The sequence below is a fragment of the Dermacentor variabilis genome, chromosome 1 (assembly GCF_050947875.1).
Source record: "Dermacentor variabilis isolate Ectoservices chromosome 1, ASM5094787v1, whole genome shotgun sequence".
In the NCBI taxonomy this organism is placed as follows: domain Eukaryota; kingdom Metazoa; phylum Arthropoda; class Arachnida; order Ixodida; family Ixodidae; genus Dermacentor; species Dermacentor variabilis.
The window spans coordinates 160332649-160356091 of NC_134568.1; the positions used below are offsets into that span (position 1 = coordinate 160332649).

The window sequence follows — 23443 nt, forward strand, 5'->3', positions numbered from 1 at the left end:
GCAGTTAGATTTTTTTCCCCTCTCAGTGAACGAGACCAAGTGATGCGTCTTCGCAACACCATGCAGAAGATTGCCAACACTTGTCCAGGATCACTTGGGGATGACACACTTGCTGGATGTGTAAGATTCATCACCAATAAAATTTGCACAGCGAGTCTGGTCAAATGGAACTTGACCATGGCATCAAAGGGCTAGCATCACATTTTCTCAGAGCCCTCTTCACAATGCTTCCACATGTCAGCAAAACAGTAACAATTACCATAGAATTAGGTACGAAGCAAGTTCTTTGTTAACAAACCTAATACTGTTACAGTGCATTTGGACAGGGCCCCGTACGCAAGAGATACATGAAGAAGAAATGGTAGACTGTCTATGAGAGCTGTGACCTGTGTACCACCCTGTGTGTTTACAACTACCCTTTCATATGTAAATACTTGTATATGTGTTTGTGTCTTGTGCTTCCTCTTCGTAGCATTTGGTGGACGTGTAGGGTAACGACTCAGAATGAAGCTTTGCAGTGGCTATCACTTCAGTTCTTCACCAATATTTTAAATATATATAAAAGTTTAGAGGATTACGCATGATTTTTACTCGTTTCACAAACTATACATCATACATCTTACAGACTCAGAAGGACTGCATTTGTCAAATATGACTATTTAAAACATATTAAAGACGCCTTACTTAAATTGTGAAGTGTATTAAGCCTACTGTTGCATGCTGACTGAATACCAGACCTGCCAATATTTCCATCATCATGACATAACTCTTATACTGAAATATATATCACATGGAGCTGTGTTCACAGCTAGGGTACTGTCAGGCAAATTGTTCCATCAATAAGCTCTTTAAATTATTTATTAAATTCTGGGGCTTTATGTGCCAAAATCACGATAAGATTATGAGGCATGCCGTAGTAAGGAACTCTGGATTGATTTTGACTACCTACGGTTCTTTAACATGCACCCAATGCAGGGTGCACAGGCATTTTTGCATTTCACCTACACTAAAATGCAACTGCCACAACCGGGATTTCATGGATTGGATAGTTGTAGATCTTCTGTATGCGTTTAAAATGTATGTACTCAAAATGCGGACAAGCCAAGAGCTATTCAATCTTCTTACTTTAGCAGTGAAGGTTATGAATACACAATTTCCCTCTTGTGATATTAGCAAAAAAACGTTTTGCAGTGATCATAAATATAAAATAGGGGTGAACATGCCAGACTTACTAATGCACCTATACAACACAAACTGACTTAACAGAGCAACCACAGCAAATGGCTTAGAAGAATGTAAAAGAAGTAAATAGTAAATGGGAGACTAGCTGTAAATTCTATCCATCACTACTGCCTAGCACTTCCTTACTGCATATGAGCAGTGATGGCCAACAAAGAAGCACCACCCTCTACCGTCTTGTCTTGCTGCTACTGATACATCGTGTTAAACGATTTTACATTTAGGTGAGCTGTAAATGCACTAATTTGCATTTTAACTATGTGTAGAAGCCCTCAGATGAAATACGAGGTCTAGGATGAGCTTTCCTCCATTGCTCAGATTGCTTGGTGCTAGAGCATGGTGCACTGTCCAAAGAAAATGTCTCATTTCATTCATAGCACAGTTCCAATAATAATGTGAGGTGCACTTTTAAGCTGGACATTACAGAAGATGTGCCATATATTGTTGTAAAAATGGTATACATAGAGATGGAAAAGTGTGGTAACCATAAGTGTGATGGTGCTCTTAAAGTCTTCCACTACTTCTTGCTTTATAGGCCTTTTAGGTCTTTTACAGGTCTTTTTATAGGTCTTTTTATAGGTCTTTTTATGGTCTAAGCACTGGCCTGATGTCCTACCTGTTGTGCTATGTTTTGAAATAATGAACAAATGGGTAGTTTGCCTATTTCATAAAGCTTACCCCACTGGTACCGGGCAGCTGATCTGGTGGTACACTGGCGAGGAAACCAGGTGCTGCCACACTGTGCTCAGATGCCCGTCTAGCAGCTGTGAAGTACTGTTCCTCATTTGATGCTGGCTCTTGTTGCTGAATGGCAGACACACTGACACTTCGGTCGGTATCTTTCCAAAGGCCAAGGCTCTTGAGCATGAAGCGGTGAAAGAAGACCAGCAAGAGCAAGAGCAGGTCGTAGAGTGCATAGTCATTGTCCTCCTTGCGCTTCTCAATGCCCAAAATGCGCGGAGGGTCAAACGGCCTGTTTACAGGCACCGAGTCATTCCAGTCGAAGAAGTCAAATTGGAAGAGGTACTTGACAACAACAATAGCTTCAGTGTAGGTGATGATTGTGATCCAGAAAGTCTTGGTTGGACGCGGCACTGATAATGAGCCCCACAGGAATGCCATCAGAGGCAGTGGCAACGAGAGCAGGCTGGCTGACTTCATTTGGTTAAGGACAATGACTAGGTAGCAAACAACTTCAGAGCGTGACACAATAGCATAGTAGCATGCAATCAAAAAACGCACTAATGAAGGGTGGTGCTTGTGACCATCTTGCTTGTCAGGACCATCTACCATTTCCAGACTCCCACTGTAAACCAACAAAAACAAAAACAGCATCAAAGAGCCATGTAGAAAAACTATCTACTTTTTTTATGTAGAAAAACAAACAAACAATTCAGGCAATTCCACAGCACTGCATTGTCACTTCAGCAAATGAGTGCAACCTAACAATCTATAAGGGACTTTACAGAATAACACGAAACATAATAGGTATGAAGCATTAAGCACAAATGCATGTGGGTCATTCCACACCAAACGTCAACAGACATTGTGCTCGACCCTTTCCAATTCCATTTCTATTTACACAATTTCTCCTCATAAACTACTTTTGTGAGAAAATTTATTTTTGGCCTCTAAGTGATTTCAGTGATGCAGTGTTGAGTGAAACGTAGGTTGCGGGGGGTGGGGGGGGACGCAAAAATACAATACCATATGGAGTGTCCTGCAAATCAGTTGGTTGCTAGAAAAGGAATCGTGCTTTCTTATTCCCTCCCATTGGCATCTGCTACTTTGTCAGACAATGTGCTTTGTAGTGAAGCAATACGATGATTCTGGATTGATCTTGGCCTTTTTTTTTACAAAATTTGACAAGTTTTACAGACACAATAGGACTACAGCATGTGTCTGCTTAGTTGGTGGCAAGTGTGATAGGCAAGTAGTTTCGAGGTGGAAGAGCCACAAAAATTGAAAAATGTGCAAAGTGCTTCATGTTCAGGCACATGTAGATTGCTGATCTGGTCCAAGTAAAAATGCATACTTGAATTCATTTGGAAGGGTGTACAAAAGAGATTTATTTCTGAAAGTTTAATTGTAGTACTTTGTTCTTTAGGAGAGAAAAAAATTTTTATGCTCAGTGTCCACCACATCCCAAGGCACTGGCCCATAAGTCTGCTTCACTGCGCCATGTACTTCTCCAGGGCCACAGAAATATGCAGTGGCCACATGGGTGGCAAAATTGTATGCCGCTTTGTTGTTTTCACATAGCTGGCTGCTTGACAATACTAATTCTACACATATTCGCAGGTTTTTTTGTGGTGCCACCAATTAAGTAAGTGTCAGAGAAAATGAGAGATGGTTTGTTCAGGAATATATTGTCATATAAAAGTGCGTAACGCAGGGGAAACACTTATACTTCTTTCTTCTGAGCTGCTTGCTTGAACATGAGCCATGCCATTCCTGCTATGGAGCCGACTGCTCCTTTGATTTCCTATGCTCAGCTCTTTGGTAGAGATGAACTTGCCTCCTGAGATTGCATGACCAACCGAGCACCATCCCTAACATAACACAACATAAACACTGCGAATGGTGTGTATACCAATGTCTTGTCATATTTTACATGGAGCGTCTGTGCTCATATACTGACAACAGGTTGGTTTGTACAACTAAAAGTGGAAGCGATAAAGATCTAGAATTAAGGACAATTCTGCCTGACAAACACAGAGCTGACCGCATTGCATGCAGTATGCATGGCGAGAGAGCACGTGGGGTTTACTATTTGACTGTGTACAGTATGTGATTTGACTTCTCATGTGGATGTGCCAGTGCTTCTTCTCCTGAAATTTGTATCTTTGAAGGTAGGCATCAAGAACTTTTAAAGCACATTTATTTCTTGGTTTATGAAATAACTAGTACTGTACATTAAATGCCTTCTTCAATGGCATGTGCTTGTTTCTTCCACACTGTAGAACTATCGATCAAAATGAAGTTGCCTTCGGTTACGCTTAACCTCAAGTTTCTAATATGAACATATACGTAACAATGAGAATAAAGAAATTAAAAATTTTATTAATTTGTGAATCTGTCCACTATACTTTCTTGCAAAAATTATGTCTGCCAAACCACATGTGCAAGCAGAATTTGAGGAGATAACTATGATGGTGCACTATATATTTCTTAACGAACACGGCAGCTGGAATTTTCTCCGCACGTTTATGTCACATCTCCTGCATTTCAGGAAGTGAACTGCTTGTGTGTTCACCTGGCCATATGGATTGACACAGGACAACAGTCAAAACAACAGCAGATATTTAACTTGCAAGATCTCAGTGAAGTAGAGTGGTCTCTTGAAACTGCAGTGTAAAGTAACCAAAGCATCTCTACAGTATGCTACCATCACTATACCATGTTTTTGAAAATGTACAGAACACATGGTGTGAAAGTGGTGCTCTAGCCCATTCCTCATGCACAATAAAAAAAAAAAAACTTATCTCACGATGATTGTCGATGGTGTCTACGGTAATGTGTTTAGCACTGATTCAATATAGTGACACAATGTATTGCCACCGTCAAAACGAGTTATGTATGAGGAGTGTACTGCAGTGGGATTCCTCTTTAGCACTTCCTCAAGAACACTTGGCTCCATTTACTGGCCCCATCTGCTGCTGCAAAGCCTGTGTGTGTAAACGCCGAGAAGCGTGTCATGCACCAACTGGGCTCCCCTCTCTCACGCTCCTTTCTGGACATGCTGCGCCATTTAGTGGCACTGCCAAGAAGTCCGTGCGTGGCCTCCAAGATGAGTAGCGTGGCACACTGGTGCCTGAAAACACTGATAATTGTTTCCTCACTTGCCGCACACCTAGTGGCACATACTCAGTGACCCACATTGGTGAGAGGTTCATTGAAAAGCGGCACATACTCAGTTCATTTGTGGTGCAGCCTGCTAAAGTGTTGGGGTACTGTCCTTTAGGAACCCTTGTGACCTGGTTTCCATTCTATGCAGTATCTGTGAAAACTAAAGGATCTTTTGTCATTGTAAAGTGGCACATTCCCCGTGGCACATAGTTGGTGTCAATGACATTCATTGAAGAGTGGTACACACCTACTGGCACATACCCAGTGATCCAAGTAAGCATCAAAGAGGTTCATTGAAGACCAGTACAGAGCGAGTGGCACATACCAAGTGCTCTAAGTTGGCATCAAAGAGTTTCATGGAACAGTGGCACCTACTGGGTCCCACATCTACAGTGACCCATGACAGCATGAATGAGGTCCGTTGAAGAGCGGCACAAATGTACACATTGCCACATATTCAGTGACCTAAGTTGGTTTTGGTTGGTTTTGAACACTGCTCCTTAGCACAGCAGCCCGATGCGCTACCCATTTGTCCATGGACTATCCAGTGACCCAGGTAGGTGTGAAAACAGTTAGATACAAACAAACATGTATAGATAACCCCTGAAAAGTGCCTGAAGTACCCTAAGAATGCTAATGCATTAATAGGCAGGGGACATGCATGACTACCACGACTGTGGCTGGCCTCCAACAAATGCTGGGACTCATTCCGGGGGGAGGTTGGGCCAAAAGTGCATGTGTGCTATACTACGTTGAAAGCTACAAGCCCTGAAGGTTACTCTCCAGGAAAGTGGAATTCACTCTGATCCGAGTGAGCTGGAACACCTAAATAAAGACCTAAATGAGACGCTGGCTGCTATAGGGATAAGTCTATAGGGGTAAGTATAGGGTAAAGAAAGAATGCTCGACAGACCTGTACAAAGAAGGTCAAACGGCTCGAGAAGCACCAAAAAGATAGTCTATTCATACTGGGTCTTCAACAGCCATGGACATCTGCTGAACATTGCAGTGACAAGTTCTCAACAAGTGACTAAATAGCTATAATGAACCAGTTTAAAAGAAATGTGAAAATGAAGGACTGAGAAAACTAGATTTTGACACTAGCTCCATTTCATTGTCACATGAAAAAATTATTAAGTTCTTTGGAGCGTCAGAGTAACAGGCACGCAAAGCTATTTGCATCAGAGCAAAGGACGAAGTTCTTGGCATGCATTCAAGAAAAACAGAGTGCCACATCTGCACCAATCCAGCGCTGTGACAGTGAAATATCAGCTCCTAGTGCTAATCGGTAGCCATTTATACCTTTCCGGAATCTCATGCCAGCCAGCCACACTGTTTACAAGTTGCTAGCAATATGAAAACACAAAGCATCACGCAATCTTGCCACCCACGCGGCTGCCGCCACTTTCCGTTGCTATAGAGAAGTGCGCGGCACAGTGAAGCGGACTTACAGGCCGGCGCCCAAAGGTGCTGCGGACGCTCAACGTCAAAATTTTTTTCGTGCCTAAAACAAAAAGTACCCCGATTAAACTTTCAGAAATAAATCTCTTTTGTATACCCTTCAAAATGAATTGAAGTGTACATTCTTTACCTGGAGCGCATAAAACATTTAGCAAATTTTTCAATGTTTGCACCTCTTCTATCTTGAAAATACTAGCCTATTGACTTCAATAGTTTTTGGGCACGCTTATTGCTAACTATGCAGACACATAATGCAGTTGTATTGTGCCTGTAAACTGGTCAAATTTTAGTAAAAAGGCCAAAATCTGTCTAGAATCGCCGCATTGCCTCACCACAAAGCACATTGTGAGACAAAGTAGTGGCCACCAATGGGAAGGAATAAGAAAGTTCGATTCCTTTTCTAGAAACCAGCAGATTCACAAGGTGCTCGTGTCATGTTGTATTGTTGCAGGTGTATTTTTCACAATTTAGATTTTGCTCAACACTACAACATTCAAATCATTGTAAGAAATAGAAAAAAAAATTTATTGGAAAAATAGTTTACAAGGGCTAACAACAGTGTAGCAAAATGATTGCCCAGAATTTCATGAAATAGAATCTGAGAGGGTTCAATGCAATGTCTGGGACGTTTGGCATGGAATGAGCCATGTGTGGAAGGCCATTACATTTTTTTTTTAATTTCTCATGCCGACAAAGAATACTGCACTTAGGCACTCATGTGAAAAAATGAGGACAGAATACTTCAAGTAAGATTGCTAGTTATATGCAAGTTGACAAACCTCTATCATAACAGCTCAATGATAGGCTTCATACCTGAGGAGCATTTCTTCACTGCTTTTCTTGTCAGGCACAGTCTTAGCATGGTGACTCTCTGTAGAGTGTCTATAACAAATTCATTCAGAAAGAAAGTATAAGTAAATATGCAAGAATGCTATAGTGATTAGGCAGTGCAAACTACAAATTGATGGTAGAAGCTACAGGTAAAAACCCAACCAGAAGCAGCTGTGCAAGCAAGACTAATTATAGACATACTTTCAAATATAAAAAAATACCTACATTAGGTTTTCTTTCCACAGTTAAACTTCTTTATGATATGCATAAATGATGCTAGAAATATGAATTAGACTACATGTTCAAATTTAGAATTAAAGTTGAAATATTACGAGACACAAAATATGTGTCCAAGCAACAAATACGGAAGGAAAATCTTGCCTTCGTAAAGAATTGATAAAGTGACTAGCAAACAAGTTCACATAAACATAATTAGGTTTACATTAATTTGAGAATGAACTAACGAAGCTCACGGAAGACATACTTACTCATGGAAGTGGAACTTCCTGCTTTTCACAGTGTGCTCGCCAAGTGTGGTGGCAAGGCCATGAACAAACTTTGGAAGGAACACACACAAAAGAACTCATAAGAGCACAGAACTTTATACCAGACTCTCAATGTGAAGACACACATATTTACATTCGCCTATTTTAGCTCAGATAATTTATTTATCGTAACTTATTCAATTTGAACAATTGCCTTTTGACATGCTAGAAAACAGTGCCTGGCATTTTCCTACAAGTAATGTCAACCATTGCATAGCCTTAAAGATGGAGCTTTCAGTTTTGGTTGCATTTTGCAATTTTTTGGCCTGATTTGGGGAGCTGCAATAAATAAAACCTCACTGGGAGGTGATGTCAAAATTGGATTCCAACGTATGCACTGGCACTTCTGAAGTGGAACAACACAAAATCTGTGCTTTGCTCATTTCGAGTGAGCAACATTAAAATGAAAATAGCCAAGAAAACTAAGCAGATTTTGTTGGCTCACCTGATTTTCAGCTCTGACAGCTACCTATGCTGCTTTACAAATTTTGTTACCAGCAGTAGACTTAGTGTTGCTTTCACTGTTATGTTCCATAATTACTGAATGCTCCATAATTCCATAATTTTCAATAATTGGTGTTCCCTTATTATAAGAACATAAGTACAAAGTACTAGGGAATGCTTCCTGCCAGATGGGGTTTTTTACTGAAATGAGAGTGTGAGATTGGTTTCAACCTGACCCTCATCTTGCTTGTTTATTGCTTTCCAGTGGCCTGTTTGAACAAACTGGTTCTCTATCCTCTATTCTCGATCCAGCAGCTTTGGAACTAGCTCAAAGTGCTCAGTGAAGCCAGCTTGCTTCTTGCTTTCAAAAAGAAGCTGATCAATCACACCTTCAATCATGAGAAGCATTGTGGCCACTTCCCTTGTGGCCACTTCCCACCTTAAAAGTCATTGCACCTAAAGCCTAAGAAAACATAGATCAAAATCAAGCACAAGCCATGCTGCAGGCAGTCAAGCATTTTCTGACAGATTAGTGCCTATGCTTCACAAGACAGAACTGCTCCCCTAAGTAGCATGAGCATAATCATGGTTAACATAAATCTAAAAAAAGACTATAGCTTTAAATTAAATTAAATTCTGGGGTTTTACATGAAAAATCCACGATCTGATTATGAGGCAAGCCACAGTTGTGAACTCCAGTTTATCCCGACTCCTTGTGGGGTTCTTTAATGTGCACCTAAATGTAAGTAAATGAGCATTTTTGCATTTCGCCTCCATCGAAATGTGGCCGCCGCGGCCGGGATCGAACCCGTCACCTTGGGCTCAGCAATGCAACGCCATAGCCACTGAGCTACCACAGCTGATAAGCTTTTATCTTCGTATGTTCTAACTAGACACATTCAGACTGTGGGCAAAGCATATATTTCTGTAAATTGCCAATTTTTTTTTACTTGCAGTATTTCTAAGGCAAATTTTTAAAAATAAACTAAAGAGCAACAATAAATCAGTTTATGCTGGTGAAGTGCTTTTTCAAAACCATCTTTATTTTTTTGCAGACAAATATGTTTATTGTTGGACAACTTTGGTGGACAAGCTGCTTATTGGTGGAAAAAATAAAAATAAGTTTGCCCTTTTTGAATTTCGCACTGAAAGTCAGGTGAGTTACGATTTCAAGGACATCATAGATTTCGAAGTATTTTCATGTGTTTAGGCTGCTTTTACACAGAAAAAGTTATTGGAATCTTGCTAGTTGATTCATTGATTCCTTTAGAAAGCAACATGACCCTTGTTTATCGATAAGCTAGTAACTAATCCTGAGCAAAGGTTATTATATTACATGAGGTTACCAAGAGCTAGTGCAAGAATTCAAGTTGGTGCCTCCACATGTCTTTCACCCCTACACAAGTCCTCTCTTACCAAACCTCCCCATATGATAAGACTGACCCTTTTGGTGTTACATAGCTGCAATATACTAATTCAAAATTAACCTCATGTTCCTATTTAATGTTAATGTCCCTTTAACAAATAAATGTTCAACATTTAACCCATAACTTTTACATTGCATTTTTTCAAAACAACTACGCTAAATTTGAACATATCCGAGCAGGCATTACAGCTCATACTTTGATAAATTAAACAAAATAAATAAGTACACACCAAAAAGAGAGGCCCGTTTTCTGCATTGAGGAAAGAAATGTTTCTGGGTTGCCATGAGGACAAAGGCTACCTCGTCTATTACACAAGCCTAACCAATACGCTGATAAAGACATCATTATGAAAGCCTTACTATACAAAACATAACTTGACACAAATCAGACACAGGGGTCACGAGAAAGTGGACACTCGAAGTGATCAACAGCGGATGAAAAAGTGAAGCCTCAGTCTGAAGCCAATGGTTCAAAAAGGCAACTGCATTTCTTGTCAGGATTTATTCAGCTCTTTCTTCTCCAAGGTCAAGGATCATAAGTGTGTGCAAAAAGAGTATAAGGTGAGATCTGGGCAAGGAAAGTGGAAATGTGTCTAAAAGGAAGGATTAGCTGTGATAGTGAGAGGTGGGGGGGGGAGGGGGAGTTCTGTAGATACTTCTTTTGCAGTGGTGGCAAGCAAGAAAACCCATCACGTGTAAGCTGAGACTGTAAACCTGATGGGCTTAGTTTTTCGTATAGATGCAGTCAAGAAACTTTCTAAAGCAGTCACTGAACATTTTAACCTGCCAAGTCACAGCTTCCAAACACCTATGGTTTGTATTTAAGGGGAGACTCTCCTCGAAAAAGCATTTCTTTAATATTTGTACTAGAGATTTGAAAATCCACCCACTTATAGAACATTTCAAGTAGATTTCAAATGTGTCATTAGTTTCTGTGTAGCTTGTTATGATTGGCCTGCAGGGGTATCGACCTGCAAAATTTTCCCAGCTCGCTGCAGCAGTGGGGGTGGTGATCTTTGGAGAAGCGACCTTGGAACCCTTTCCAGCCTGCTGCAATGACTCGCTTTGTAAAGACGACAATGCGCCTCCTCGTACAGCCCAACGGGGCTAGCCGTTCAGCAGACCAAGTATTGTTGGTTGATTCGCTGTCGCGTTCACGGTGTGCTTGGAGCGGGAGAACTCCTGGAAGAGGATGTCTTGTGGTGCTTTCTCACGGGCCCCAGAGGTCGTCACAGTCAATGGACAGACGCGGCGGGTCAGCTGTGGGATCAAGAGGCGCCTGCTCGGGTCAAGACCCCTGTCTAAAAGAACCCTCTCACCTCGGTGTGTTCTGTGAAACCAAAGTACGGGAGTGAGTGTGCGAACCCTCCCCCTCAAAGGCGGGTCGACTATGATGACTTTGGACGCTTTCATTGGTCGAAGGTTGAACGGCAGTTTTCCCTCACCTAGGGATCTAGGGAGGACAGAGTTTTTAAGGAGCTGTTTACGGCTGCTTGGTATGCATTCTCTTTCAGTCATGCTAGACTGATGAAATGTAACATTCTCCACCCTTCATGTAGATACTGTAAATAAATCCCATATTCCACGTTCTCGATGAGAACGTCCTTCCCTTCAACAACGTCCTTAGGGTGGATGAGTCGGATGACAGCATGGGCCAGCTACCATCTATTTCATGCCCGACCCCAATGCTTACAAGCTGCTATAGTACTTGAGTTAAGGGGGGACACTGCTCTTCAAATAATGTTCATGATGTTTTCCATCAATATTCATGAAACTTTCCATTCTTGTTAAGACATTTGTGCTGATTTCAAATATGTAAGTATTTTTCCAATAGGCCATTTAGTTCTGAAGATAAATGAAATTCATTGTTCATAATTTGCACAAACAATAGGAAAAAAAAAATGCGCTACAAAATTCATATTGGCACATGCCTTGGTATTAGAAAACATAAGGAACACAATGGTAGGAATACTATTTTGATACATCAAATATTAGCAATTTTATAGCAATTCAATCTTTACTGTTCGAATTGTGGCTACCCCACTGTCTGATCTAAAGCAGAATTGAAAATTTTTAAAGCATAAATTCCAAAATCTGACCCTACCATTGTGTACTTTGCACCCTCAGCTACAAGCCACAACAAAAATTATGGCTCTATCTGCTTTGAAGGCAGAGATATCGCCGCGGCAAATCAGCAACAAGTCAAAAGTCGGTGTTTCGAGAAAACGAGAAAAAAGGAATACATTCACTTTTAATCAAAAGTACAGAAATAATTTTGCATTATTTTGTAGTGAAAGTGGCTAAAAGCCACCAGGAAAGTAGTTGCCCTGACCACGGCCACCCAAATGCGCCAAAAACATCGTTTGGCACCTTTCGCCGATTCCCGGTGGCTTGCATCGCGCGCGCGGCAAGGTTGTCGTTCAAGCGGGTCGAGTTTCACGCCGACGCGATATCGCCCCAACACGCGCATGTGATAACGATCTTTATGGCGAGGCCAGATTACCGTTCGCTTTTGCCTCCTGCGACGCTGCCGCCGCACACCTTGCACTTGACAAACGACATCAGTGCGTTCAAGGAGTCCTACTGAGGATAGCGAAGCCTGCCTCGGCGTCGACTGGCGCGGCTGCAGCGCCGTCGGCGCGAGTGAGCAAATCCAACACCCGCTTTGTTGCTGGCGTTGACGCAAGAACTTTTTGAGCATTCATCTCCCTCTGCGAAAAATCCGCACGCTGCAACATTGCAGTGTCACGCCGAACGCGGCCGCTATCCGTAACGATTTCACTCATTTGTGAGCTGGCTAGGCCTACTTCGGCATCGTCCGCGGCTTCGGCATCATTTGCGGTTGGCGGCGAGCTACTCTCCATGCTTTGAGAAGCAATGGAGCGCTTTTGAAAGTTATAAGCTGATCGCTTCCTTTTGCCGAACTTGTGCCTCGTGGTGAACTTCCCCGGTGGACTGGACATCGTTGGGCGTGTGCCAACAAACCTACGAGACGCGCCGTCGCGTCGCCTGCGGAGTGGAGCAGACGATGGGAACCTCGCGTAGCCAACCACAGCACGCGTTTTTGGTCACGTGCGCTAGTCAACGAATCGGATCGCGCGTTCCGGCTTTTTTTCTTCCCCGGATTTCAACGTCACTGGCGTACCGACGGAGTCACTTTTGGCGGGAAATTAAAGAAGGAAGGCTCCTCTTTCCAACGAGACCAAGATGGCCGCGATCGCGCGCATAGAAAAAGAACTACGCGCCGCGATAAAAAGGGCTGTTTTTGCGCGGAATTCAGCTCACAGTGATGTTATAACTTGATATTGCGGAGGAAATACTCTTCCCTGAGATTTGAAACTTGGTGAATTAAAGGAATATTAGCTGTAGAATTCGAAAATTTCATTTTCAAAAAATCGATTTTTTCGCGATTTTTTCGCCGCAAAGACCCGTGTCCCCCCTTAAGTCCTACAAAATTGCAAAATAGAGTGTTTTTGCGGCCACTTTATTGTGTAATAAATTTTCGCAAAATGCTTTGTGCTGTAGCTTATTTAGCTCTTTGTAGGTATCAAATGGCCAATATCTATTCAAACAGCATGTAGAATTACTGGAACTTGTACACTTGAAACCTTGTACACTTACAATTGTCTTATACTAATGAAATTTGGCATACATACTCTTGAAGATATGTACTGTGCTACTGTATACTTGAAATCGCAATATCTCCAAGCAGTAAGCTGCTAATGTACACTGTTACATTTCAAAGAACTGAGAAAAAAAATTGGTTAAAATGCGTAGTTTCAGTAATTGTACACACTGTTGGGTTAGATATCGGCACTTTGCGATCTACAAAGAGCTAAACAAGCTACAGCATGGTGCTTTTTGTGAAAATTTATTACATAAAGAAGTGCCCATAAGGATCACTATATTTTGTCATTGTGCATGACATAACTCTAATACTATAACAGCTACACAAAAAGTAGTGCCAGATTTGAAATATGCATAGAAAACTCTATACTTTACTGAATTTAGAAACCTCTAATACAAGTAATAAAAAAAGGTTGTTTCGAGGAGCATCTCCCTGTAAGTCACACTTTTATTCTTCCACAGAGATAAAAATATAAGTTGTACCTCATCCACAAGTTTGACAAGTAACAACCAATAGGCATTAATGATTCATTATACTACTAATGACAAGAACATAAAAACAGCAGTCTTAAACTTCTGCCATCTTACATCTGGTAAATCAGAGCTAACTATTTTCTTCTTTTGACAAGCCATGTATTTTTTTACTGTTTTTTATCTATTATTCACCCTTTATTAAATTTTAGTGTACATTTCTTATTTATTGTTATTTTATTTTGTCCATTTCTTTTTCTTTCTCTCATATTTCGAAAATATGTTTGCCCACTGCGTTCTTCTCTCAAAACTTTTTGCTCTTAACTTGACACATCTTGATGACTTTCAAAGCGCTTATTTTTCAATTTTATTATTTCCAATAGTCCAAAGCCTATCTGCTTACTTCATGAAAAAAAAATCAAGCCCACAAGTTGACAATCATTGAATATCTGCAGTGGATTTTCTTGCTTGCAACTACCACAAAAGAAGCATCTGCAGTAACCCTGCCTTCCGCCACCTCTCAGACAGTCACAACTAATCTTTCCTTTCGAGCATTTCCAATTCCTTTACCTAGCCTAAACCTTACCCTTTCATGCCTGCTTAGGCTTTTCATACTTTGGGGGACTGAGGCTTCACAGCCCCTTTTCTTCTGTCATTTTTCTGGTTACTTCATGGAGAGTGTGCCCTGCAGTTCAAGACCAGCAGGTGTGGTTACACTAGGGATACACAAAATTTGCTCGAGGCCAGACCAATCCTGTGCCAAGTTGAACTCTCATTGGCTGAATGTGATAGTGGGTCTTAGATGCCTATAAAGTTAGATTCAAGACACTTGGCAGGTTATTCTGTTCTTGTGCATGGTGCTATGTACTACTAGCTCAAATGACAGTGGTCAAAGTCAACCTATTCTTTGTTTTTATTCTGGTCTCGTACAAGGTGTGCCTCATACTGTCGGCTGTGTCAACAGAGAATTTAGAGGGCCCCTCACCAGGTCTGGCCATTTTGAGCTGACAAGCGCAGTGCATACAATGTGCACTAACAATCGTGTCTGCCAAGTATTACACTGCTGCGCGCCATGAAGAGAGCTGAAATTTCAAACCAAAAACCGTGCACCCTTCTCCTCGTGGGGGCTGTGCTCCCAGCTGGAGAGTCGACATAAATTGCACAAATGCACCAACATTAATTGCAGTGCTGCAACATCACTCACAGTTAAATGCGACACTGACAATTATTCAAGGCGACATCAATGATTTGTTTGATCTGTTGCTTGAATAGATGATTTAAAGTTTCGAAAAATAATAAAGCCTACAAACCGAATGTCTGCGAATCTTTGTTTCGCGTCGTGCCATAGCAAGAAGGATGTAATTCCGTTTCATCTGCTTGTTCCCATGTCGTGCAGTCATGCACACAGAAAAAGAAACTATATGCCATTTTGTACCGATTTCCAATGCACGACCATGCTCTTTGATCCACTTGCATCTGCCTCAGTGCTTGTGACTGTGGCACTGAGTTATACCGCTAACAAAGTATTCTCATGCAGTGCATGCAAACATGTGCACTGCACAAAACAACACAAACACAACAGCTCGTGTGTTAGACAGTCACCAAAAAAGCATAACTCAAGCAAAAACGCGAGCAGAAAAAAAAAAGAAAAAGAAAAGGCAGAGTCCATGATGTACCTAACCATCACTAAATCCTCTGGCTCTGGTATGGGAGACCACAAGGAAGAATTTCACTTGCGGAGGCTAGACAGGGGTAAGTTGAAAGAGCGAAGGAGCATCTATGTTGGCGGTGATGCTCGCCTCCCAAAATCATGGGTTCGTGGCACTTCAAATATTTCTATCTCTGCTATCAACGAACTAATTCGAAAAATTCTTGCAGTAGAAAACTCCTTAGAGGGCACATGACAACTTCCAGCATATAAGCAAAATTTGCTATGTGGCCTGGTGAGGGCCCTTTAAGAGTTGTGGTCAGTGCAGCTTCTCTTGTTTCGTTGTTTCCGTACATATCTTGCAAATGAGTTAGCTTCTGCAAAGCTTAAGACCTTCTTGCATTAAGAGTAGCCACACTCAGTTCCCCCAAAAAATCTCTCAGCAATGAATGGCAGACAGAATCTACTTTGCCTCAGACTTTAAAGTACCTGCCCAGTCATCGCTATTGTAGCTCACGCAGAAGGAACACTTACAACTTTACACAGCCTAAGCATCCACCAAGCGCACAGAAGCACTCATTCTCTGTCCCAATGATTGAAGGGCTTGAGATTGCTTACAAAGCATTACAGTAAAAAGTATACTCCTGGTCAAGATTCTGTTTCAAGTAAAGCAAAGCGTTTAATGCTTTTTAATTTTGGCTAATATCATCATCATCATCATCATCACCAGCCTATTTTATGTCCACTGCAGGACGAAGGCCTCTCCCCACGACCTCCAATTACCCCTGCCCTGCGCCAACCGATTCCAACTAGCACCTGCAAATTTCCTAATTTCGTTGCACCACCTAGTCTTCTGTTGTCCTCTACTATGCTTCCCTTCTCTTGGTACCCATTCTGTCACCCTAATGGTCCAATGGTTATCTACTCTACGCATTACATGACCTGCCCATTGCCATTTTTTCTCTTCATGTCAGTTAGAATGTTGTCTATACCTGTTTGCTCTCTGATCCAAATCGCTCTCTTTCTGTCTCTTAACGATGCACCTAACATTTTTCATTCCATTGCTCTTTGCGTGGTTGTTAACTTGTTCTCAAGCTTCTTTGTCAGTCTCCAAGTCTCTGCCCCATATAACAGCACCGGTAAAATGCACCGATTGTATATCTTCCTTTTCAATGATAATGGTAAGCTTCCAGTCAGGAGCTCACGATGTCTGCCGTATGCGATCCAACCCATTTTTATTCTTCAGTGAATTTCCTTCTCATGGTCAGGGTTCCCTGTGATTAGTTGACCTAGGTAAACGTACTCCTTCACAGACTCTACAGGCTGACTGGAGATCCTGAATTCTTGTTCCCTTGCCCGGCTATTTATCATTATCTTTGCCTTCTGCATATTAATCTTCAGCCCCACTCTTACACTCTCTCTGTTAAGGTCCTCAATCATTTGTTGTATCTCGTTTGCAGTGTTGTTGAATAGAACAATGTCATCGGCAAACTGAAGGTTGCTGAGGTATTCACCGTCGATCCTTAGTCCTAAACCTTCCCAGTTTAATAGCTTGAATATTTCTTCCAAGCATGCAGTGAATAGCATTGGAGAGATTGTGTCTCCTTGTCTGACTCCTTTCTTTATAGGTATCTTCCTACTTTTCTTGTGCAGAATTAAGGTGGCTGTGGAATCTCTATAGATATTTTCCAAGGTATTTACGTAAGCGGTCTGTACTCCTTGATTACGCAATGCCTCTATGACTGCTGGTATCTCTACTTAATCAAGTGCTTTTTCGTAATCTATGAAAGCCATATAGAGAGGCTTATTGTACTCTGCGGATTTCTCGATAACCTGATTAATGCCATGGATGTGATCCATTGTAGAGAATCCCTTCCTGAAGCCAGCCTGTTCCCGTGGTTGACTAAAGTCCAGTGTTGCCCTTATTCTATTGGCAATTATTTTGGTAAATATTTTATATAATACTGGGAGTAAGCTAATGGGCCTGTAATTTTTCAATTCTTCAATGTCTCCCTTTTTGTGGATTAGTATAATGTCTGCATTCTTCCAGTTTTCTGGGAGCCTTGCAGTTGATAGACACTTCATATAAAGAGCCGCCAGTTTTCCTAGCATTACGTCTCCTCCACCTTTGATTAAATCGACTGTTATTCCATCTTCTCCTGCCGCACTTCCTTATTTCATGTCTTGCAAGGCCCTTCTGACCTAATCACTAGATATAGGAGGAATTTCTGTATCCTGTTCATTATTCCTTCGAATGGAGTTCTGAGTCCTCTGGCTACTGTACAGGTCAGCATAGAATTCTTCCGCTGAATTTATCATACCTTCGAGATTGCTGATGATATTACCCTGCTTATCTTTCAGTGCATACATCTTGGTTTGTCCTATGCCAAGTTTCCTTCTCACTGATTTCAGGCTACATCAATTTTTTACGCCTTCCCCAGTCTTTCTCACGTTATAATTTCGAATATCACTTATTTTCGCCTTGTTGATAAGTTTTGGCAGTACCGTGAATTCTATCTTATCTCTTGATGATGATATGTGATGTTTAATGGCACAAGGGCCAGGTATGGCCAAAGAGCGCCATGGCAAATGATAATTTTAACAATGTATTGTGAATGGCGTGGACAGTGAAGTTCATCATGGTAGATGTGACATGGCTGTAGAAGTCTTATCTCTTGAGTAGTCTTATCTCTTGAGTTGGACACTTTCATTCTTTGTCATTTCTATATTAGGTTCTTTGTTTGCCTACTGGTTGCCCCACTTCAGTTGCTGCCTCTGAAGCCAGCCTTGTTACGGTTTCATTCATTACCTCTATGTCATCATCATCATCTCTCTGTTCTAAGGATGCAAATTTGTTTGCAAGTAGCAGTCTAAATTTGTCTGCTTTTACTCTTACTGCCTCTAAGTTGACCTGTTTGTTCTTGACCAATTTTACTCTCGCTCTTCAAATTGAGGTAAATCCTAGCCCTCACTAACCTATGATCACTGCACTTTACCCTACCTATCACTTCTACATCCTGCACTATGCTGGAATCGGCAGAAAGTATGAAATCAATTTCATTCCTTGTTTCACCATTAGGGCTTTTCCAGGTCCACTTTCTGTTGCTACGCTTCCTGAAAAAGGTGTTCATTATTCTCAGCTTATTCCTTTCTGAGAATTCTACCAGCACCTCTCCTCTAGCATTTCTAGAATCGACGCCGTAGTTGCTAATTGCCTGTTCACCCACCTGCTTTTTCCCCATTTTTGCATTGAAGTCACCCATTACTACTGTATACCAAGTTTGCACTTTTCTCATCGCTTTCAACATCTTCATAAAACTGATTCAATTCCTCATCATTGTGGCTGGATGTTGGAGCGTAGGCTTGTACTACCTTTAATCTATACCTCGCATTAATTTTGATTACAACTACAGCTACCCTCTCACTAATGCTGTAGAATTCGTCAATGTTGCCCGCTATGTCCTTATGGATTAAGAATCCTACTCCATATTGCTTCTTATTAGGGAGACCTCTATAGCAGAGGAAATGGCTGTTATTCAGTAACGTCCTCTGCTATAGAGGTCTCCCTGATAAGAAGCAATCTATCAAACATATATATCAATTGACAAAAAATATATTTACTTCAGTTATTTATTTAAATAAATAAAGGGTTATTGGTCGACAGATTTATTATTTGAAATAAATTGGTATTTTGTATCACTTTGGAACAACAATACATTGGGAAAGGGTACTAATGCATGCCAGGTTTATGCTGAATGACTACTGCTCTCATATAGTGAAACATTCACTGTTACTTAGCACAAATGCCTCAGAGCTTTTCTTCCTGCAATATGCTCAGGCATAAACCTTTTCAAATAACAATGGATATGCAGTACGAATACTGTTTACATGTGCTTGGCGTTCCTCAGCTGAAACCAAAGATGCTTTAGCTTTGCACAAGCCAAACACTTTGCATTTTAGAGAGTTTTGTACACCATGTACAAATATAAAATGTGCATGCATTCCAAGATACAATTTACATTGTACACTTGGCAGGCACTTGCACTTTTCCTCATTCAGCTTTTTGTATTCATCCTGCACTTAACATTTGCATCAATACAAAGGCCATTTCTAACCTGAGCCTTGACAATGCGCTTTTCGTCGGCAAGCTTGCGTGCCACATAACGATAGTCACGGGAGACTGAATTGAGCTTGGCAGTGGCACTGATCAGCATGCTGTCCAGAAGAGCCCAGCCAAAGGCCAGAAGGCTGCGTATCCGTTCAGCATACGTGTCCTCCACTGGTGGCTGTTGAGCTGCACTTTCCAGTGGTGGTACTTCACTCCCTGGCACCTAAAATAGACATAATTGTTCAACAGCTAGTTCCTAAAAAACAGTGCAATTACTTCAGGAAATCAGAATGGCTTAAGTAAACCCCTGATGGGGGTTGAGCTGCAGTATATATTCTCGTGCAAGGGCGACAACTTCTTAGTAAAACTCATGAATTTTTTTTTAATTCACAAGCATTCGAAATTTAACTTTATGGGTTTAAGCATGCTAACACCACAGTACGGTTAGTGTGCCCTAAAAACATCACAATATGAGTAATAAGTAATAATCCTGTTTAACATCCCGAAGCTACACCTTGTCTACAGAGGTCACTGTAATGAAGAGCTCCAGATTGAGCTTGATCACCTGGATTTTTTAAACATGCACGAAAACCTCGGCACATTGTTTTTGCAGTTGACTGTGATTGAAATGCTACAGCAAGAAATCAAACCTGGTATCTTGAACGTGGTGGCAGACCCGAGCATATGAGTTATTGCGAGCGCCCAGAGCTCCAGAAAAGGTCAGTACATTTTGTAGCAATGAGCGAAAGGTGACTAAAATGCAACAAACACTGCATTCGTCCTTTTCATGCATTTTCGTCAGCCTCCATTAGGAGAGTTCAAAGCTTCCAGAAAAACCACAGCGTTTGGCACACATGAATGTGTGCATTTCACACTGTGCACATATTGAACTTGTTTTAGTGTTGACACACACAGACATAAAAAGGAGCCCACGATACATGAAACTTCGTGTAATGTGCCCCTTGTGTTTATGTATGTCAGTGCTAAAACAAGTTCACTGTGAGAAATGAACTCGGCCAAATTACCACTGTAGTGACTGTGTACATAAACCATGAGACAATTCAGGTTTTTAAATTTGGTAACAAATACACAGCTCACAACCTTGGTTTTGTGTTCCATGTTCTTGTAAAAACATGGGGCCCTTCACCACTCTCAAAGAAAGCAGAAAAATATTCCCTGTAATAATCTGTCCTGTGACAGGATTTGAACGGATTCTCCCAGAGCCAGCACTGGTGCACATACTAGACATGCTAGCCACTTGGCCATAACCCATCTGCTGACAACTATGCCTTATGCATGACATGTAACAGGTAAGACTTGAATAATGATGTGCACATCTTTTAAGTGCAAGCACTTAAAAAAGAACATTCTGGTAATAAATGCTAGTGGCACATCGTCTGTAGTGGAATAGAAGAGCCTGATGAGAAAGAAGTGTTGCCTGCAATTATCTCAGCCATGGTAGGTGGGTAAGTCTACAGTCTAATGGTGCCAATTTTTTTTAATCACTTTAATGACCATGTATGCAGTGAAGAAATAACACTGCCTAAGCGGTTTGTGCCACAGTACAAGAACAAAACTTGTGCAGAACAAAGATGAACTTCATGTGTACCCTAATTTTTAACAACAGACTTTCCAAACCTAACATAAAGAAAGGGGAGCAACAGTATTTATGAAAACATACCAACCAACACAGGATGTTCATCAGTGAGGATGCCACAACAATTTCGTAAAATTTCAACATACTCAAGGTGCTGGGAACCAGGGAGCTAACCTGGCTAGGCTCTTGAGGCTGTGAAAGCTTGGAAGTAGTGGGACCACTAGAAAGTGCGATGGTGGGAGCAGCAGCGGGAGCCGCAGTGGGAGCAGCAGTGGAAGCAGCAATGGTGGCAGTGGCAAGAGGGAACACAGCAGTCTCTCCCTCATGAGTCTCATGACGGGGGTCCTCTGGGAGGACTGCCTCGTCAGCACTCGTGGAAGGCAAGTCGCTTGCACTTGGCAATGGTCTGCTAGATGACTTGGATGGCTGCAGACACCATAATGCTTCTCAACAAGCACATACTTGTAAGGATTTCTGAAACACACGTTCCTATGCAACAAATAGGCTACAAGTATAGCAGGTATATATCGGGACTGTGCTGCAGGACAGTCATATAACCCTGTTAATGCGTCATTGAGGTCTCTTCCACGACAGCTGCAGCAGATGACTCCTAGAGAGAGCAGCTCACTTGCTGTGAATAATGCTCCCTCTAAAAATTTTATCATGAAATATGCAAGTGACTGATGTAACTCTGTACTACGAACAACAAAAGCTTGGTTCTCAGCAGTGTGAAAGCTCAATAGAAACTAAAGTTAAGGATTTGAGGAAGGATTGTCTGAAGAAAGAAGAAAATAGTTAAGAAAATGTACACTTGCCATTCAAAACAGAACATATATGCACTTTCAGAACACAGTATGGGTACTTTGATAACAGAAACAAAATGCACAGCAACTTCAGTTATATATGCAATGAATGACGTAAGGTCTGCAAATAAACCTTGCGAAGTGGAGAGGGGACTGCATTCTGTTTATCATACGTGCAGTAGATGGCATGCATGATTCTAAAAGCATGTGGGATGACAAGTTTATTTTAGCAATGATAGGGGCTGAATTGAAGTTAATGGCATCACATATTACTTAATGCTGCTCGGTCAATTCATTTAATGAAGAGTCTTTCGGCCACATCATCCAGACATTGTTTTAATGATTTTTCTGCGAGGTTACTGGTTTCATCAATATAGCTTCCCTGGCAATTTCTTGTTTTCAATGCTCTTTTTGCTCTGACGAGTTTCTACTTCAGCTTGCTCACGGGGGCTTAGCAGACATTACAACTTGAATATTTGATGATGATGATATGTGGTATTTTATGGTGCAAGGGCCAATCATGGCCAGAATGTCAAGCAATGTTGTCATGCAGTCAATGATGTAATAAATGACAAATGGCATCATGGTCGGCTATAACAATGTAACGTGGTTGTATAGGGGCCTAAAAACAGTAGTAAAATAAGTATATATCTATTAAAATAGTCACAATGACTTGTCAGATGTGCTGTGAATCTAAAAGGTATGCTCTGATAGAATGAGATACTAAAGTATATAAATGTTAATAGCATTATTGCCTCAGCGAGGCCCTTAAATGCAAGGGCCTGTAGGCACGTGCTCTACAAAATGCTACTATCGTAGCAGCAGCCTCTGGTGAGATGCTGTGCTACGAAACTCTTGGGCCTATAACTTGCAATAAACTAACATCTTGCAGAAAGTTAAAAACAGATTTTCTGTCAAAAAGTGAATCAGCACCAAGCAACATTGCTGGATATAAAGGAATATTCTGTCGGTAGGCTAGAGGGAAGCGCTTTTTCCTTTCAGTTTCAATTTCTGTACACTCCAGCAAGACATGTTTTCGTAATGAGCATTTCCATAGTAATCAGCCTTTCTACATGCTTTACTACGCACACACAAATTCTCTTTCAGAAGTTGTACAATATGTTTGCTTTTGCAATTGTTTGCTGATCAGAGATTCTGCAATCAATAGCCATGATCACACATAGGCGAAGGTACACTTGAAGGCAGTGAGCAGTGCATAATCATCCAGCATAATGCTGGAGCAGCCACTGATGTTACTGACAATGTGTGTGAGATGCACACTGCTACACACACTATATATTTTGCACAGTTACAATGGGGTTTTAAGAGATGTTCAACATGCAATGGTGCACAGCAGAAAATGAAAGATTGAAAGCGCAGCCTGAAGTGATGTG

The 23443-nt window shown here is 41.3% G+C and overlaps 1 protein-coding gene across 4 annotated transcripts in view; it reads right to left on the reverse strand.

Moving 5' to 3' along the window:
• Positions 1-23443, reverse strand: part of Piezo (piezo type mechanosensitive ion channel component) — a 242465-nt gene that overhangs the window by 24571 nt on the left and 194451 nt on the right. For all 4 annotated transcript variants that reach the window (XM_075698593.1, XM_075698600.1, XM_075698578.1 and 1 more), the window contains 5 exons: positions 21421-21672; positions 19657-19872; positions 7869-7936; positions 7363-7431; positions 1918-2545 (listed from right to left, as the gene is read on the reverse strand). In XM_075698593.1, the coding sequence (XP_075554708.1) occupies positions 1918-2545; positions 7363-7431; positions 7869-7936; positions 19657-19872; positions 21421-21672 (1233 nt within the window). The remainder of the gene's footprint in view (positions 1-1917; positions 2546-7362; positions 7432-7868; positions 7937-19656; positions 19873-21420; positions 21673-23443) is intronic.